The 2,456-nt window shown below is 33.6% G+C and overlaps 1 protein-coding gene across 3 annotated transcripts in view; it reads right to left on the reverse strand.

Annotated features, from left to right (window-relative positions):
• The window catches only part of LOC117106760 (adhesion G-protein coupled receptor G6-like), a 14,516-nt gene extending 12,349 nt beyond the window's left edge, over window positions 1–2,167 (reverse strand). Inside the window, exons 1-2 of one of the 3 annotated variants that reach the window (XM_033248185.1) lie at window positions 1,715–2,167; window positions 518–800 (exon numbers count right to left, since the gene is read on the reverse strand). In XM_033248185.1, coding sequence (XP_033104076.1) covers window positions 518–788 — 271 coding nt within the window. In that variant the 5' untranslated portion in view covers window positions 789–800; window positions 1,715–2,167. Of the gene's footprint in view, window positions 1–517 lie in introns of all 3 variants that reach the window. The other 2 variants (XM_033248184.1, XM_033248183.1) reach the window with 2 other exon arrangements.
• Between the last annotated feature and the right edge of the window lie 289 nt (window positions 2,168–2,456).

Below are 2,456 nucleotides of genomic sequence, written 5' to 3' on the forward strand. Positions count from 1 at the left end.
ATTAAGCCTGTTATTGTAGTGTTTTTATTTATTTTATTCATTCTCAGCTTAATATCAGATAAGCCTAATAACCTTTATTTTACCCTCAATGTGATAAATTACTATTTAATGATTATTATTATTATTATTATTATTATTATAATCAGTAAAATAAAAATATTACTCCATACACTTGTAACATTTTATTTTAGATTTTTATTTGGAAACTACAAACAAGCTCGGCCTGCATGGTACAACTTACAACAAGACTGCCTTGTGTGTCACGTATAAAAGGTTCGATTTTTTCTTGGTCGACTGGCTACCTTAATTCATGGAGCTATAATATTAAACTCAATTTTATAACTCCATGCGTAAACACACACAAAATCATTTTATTAGTAAACAATGTCAAGCAATTTTTGTGAAAAACTGACCAACGAAATATATTTTGCAAGCATAACGTCATACTTAAGACTTTACATTATAAGATTAAAATTAAATTATTAAAGAAAAATTGTTATGAATAATATAGACTCACCGGTTCTGCATTCCGTTAAAGGAGCGTCATTGTTTTCTTTTTGTAGTTCATCAAGTTCGTCGGAACCGGCTATCGTTGGTAAGGGAGAGGGTGTCGGAAGCTCGTCCGGAACAAATCGCAAGGAGAAATTTTTAAGGATGTCATACTTGTATACCAAACCCGTTGGTGTACCATTAACCGCCATATTATTAAACGCAGATACTTGATTTACAGATATTAATGTTAAAATGTAACATATTGACAGTTTTAAGTGGTCCTTGGTTCTCGTCATACCTGAGGTATTCTGATTTGATAAAAGTCGATTAAAACTAAAGGATTAAATCACAGATATAGGAAAATGTCTGAAATTGAAGAAATATAAACATAAATATTTTATATTGATTCTACAAATGTTCATGGGTTGAGTGGCGCCAGGATTTGCCCGAGGTGTGGGAGGGGGTCCTATGTCACCGACGAGAGAAAAGTGGGTGTGGGAATACGCCCTCAAAATCTTTAAGAGTTGGTTTAGGGGAGAAGCCACGAAATATATGACAATTTAGGGGTTTCAAAGGCTTAGTTAAGGCTTAAGTTAGGCGGGGACTACACATCACCCTCTGTAGTGTTCCTTGTGTGACGTGACCCTCTACTTGGTGAAGTAGTATAAACCGAGGTAGAGAAATATTTGGTTATATTAGGCTTATAGGCATATTATGTAATGTAATGTAAAGCGACTTTATATGTATATGTGTACATGTGCATTATACCAAATCTGAATGCCGTTTTAAGGGGGGAAAATGTGATGGAAAACAGCTAAAGTTATAGCCTATAAACCAATGAGTTCGCCGGGTATTCACCATCTGAGGTGGATCCATATATTTGTAGAAGTGGGTGCCCAGTAAAGAAGAGCACTAACGTGTAATATACACATTTTTAGAACACCCCCACCACATGCCCCAAGCTGGCAAGTTAGTGAGTGTTGATGGGTGAGTGTTTGCCAATTTAAGCATGCGGCTCCTCTAGATGCCCAGAAATAGCATCCTCATACTTAAAAAATGATTTCCATAGTGTATGTTAACAATTAGTGGTTCAAACATACCGTACATAACAATATCTTATTAATTAAACGTTGGTGCCCTATTTGATTATTTTTATAGCGAACAACAAGACTTACCATATACAGTATATATAAAAAGTTAAAACAATCGTTTCAATACTTACTTAAGTCTGGTCTTAAAGGATATAAAGTATACTTGAAACACTCGGCCTACTTTGTATACAAATGTAACTATTATTGGACTCGTCGTAATTTCGACCTTTACGCTAGCGATTGTCAGAGATAGTGATAACTGACGTCGATAGACGCTTTTAGATATCATCGGTAACAGTCGTGAGTAGGCGGAAGTTGATAGTAAGCCGCACGCGCATGCATATTCTCCTTATAAAGGAATTTTATGTATAGTATGAAGGATGTTTAATATTTATCGTTATAATATCATCATAATGAATTTAGTGCGCTACCTAATTGTAATAATTGAAAAACTAATAGATGAAATAATGAAAAGGAATTTATGTATACTTAATGATATGCTGCCTGATAAAGTATAGTTCATAGAGAATTCAATTTTTGCCGAAAGTCAGAACAAAATCATGAAGTATTTGTCAATTTGAGAAGTACCCTGCTCAATATATTCTAGATGTGTATAAGAGAATAGGCCTAGGCCTATTGTTGTGTGTGTATCGCCTCCTTTGCTTATTTTAACTTTTACCAATTTGTATTTATATTTTTGCAGTATTACTGTGGGTTTAAAAAAAATATATTAATTGCAATTTTTCAAATTAATTTTTTACAAACAATTGCAAAGCATTTTAGTATCTTGTTGTAATGCCATAACTTGTTATCTCACTTCTCGGTAATCATGGTGGTGAAAGTAAGACTAGATCTATTCAATTAACATACCTA

Source organism: Anneissia japonica, unplaced genomic scaffold (assembly GCF_011630105.1).
Source record: "Anneissia japonica isolate Jap-2015-1 unplaced genomic scaffold, ASM1163010v1 scaffold2471_len1564793_cov202, whole genome shotgun sequence".
Lineage (NCBI taxonomy): Eukaryota > Metazoa > Echinodermata > Crinoidea > Comatulida > Comatulidae > Anneissia > Anneissia japonica.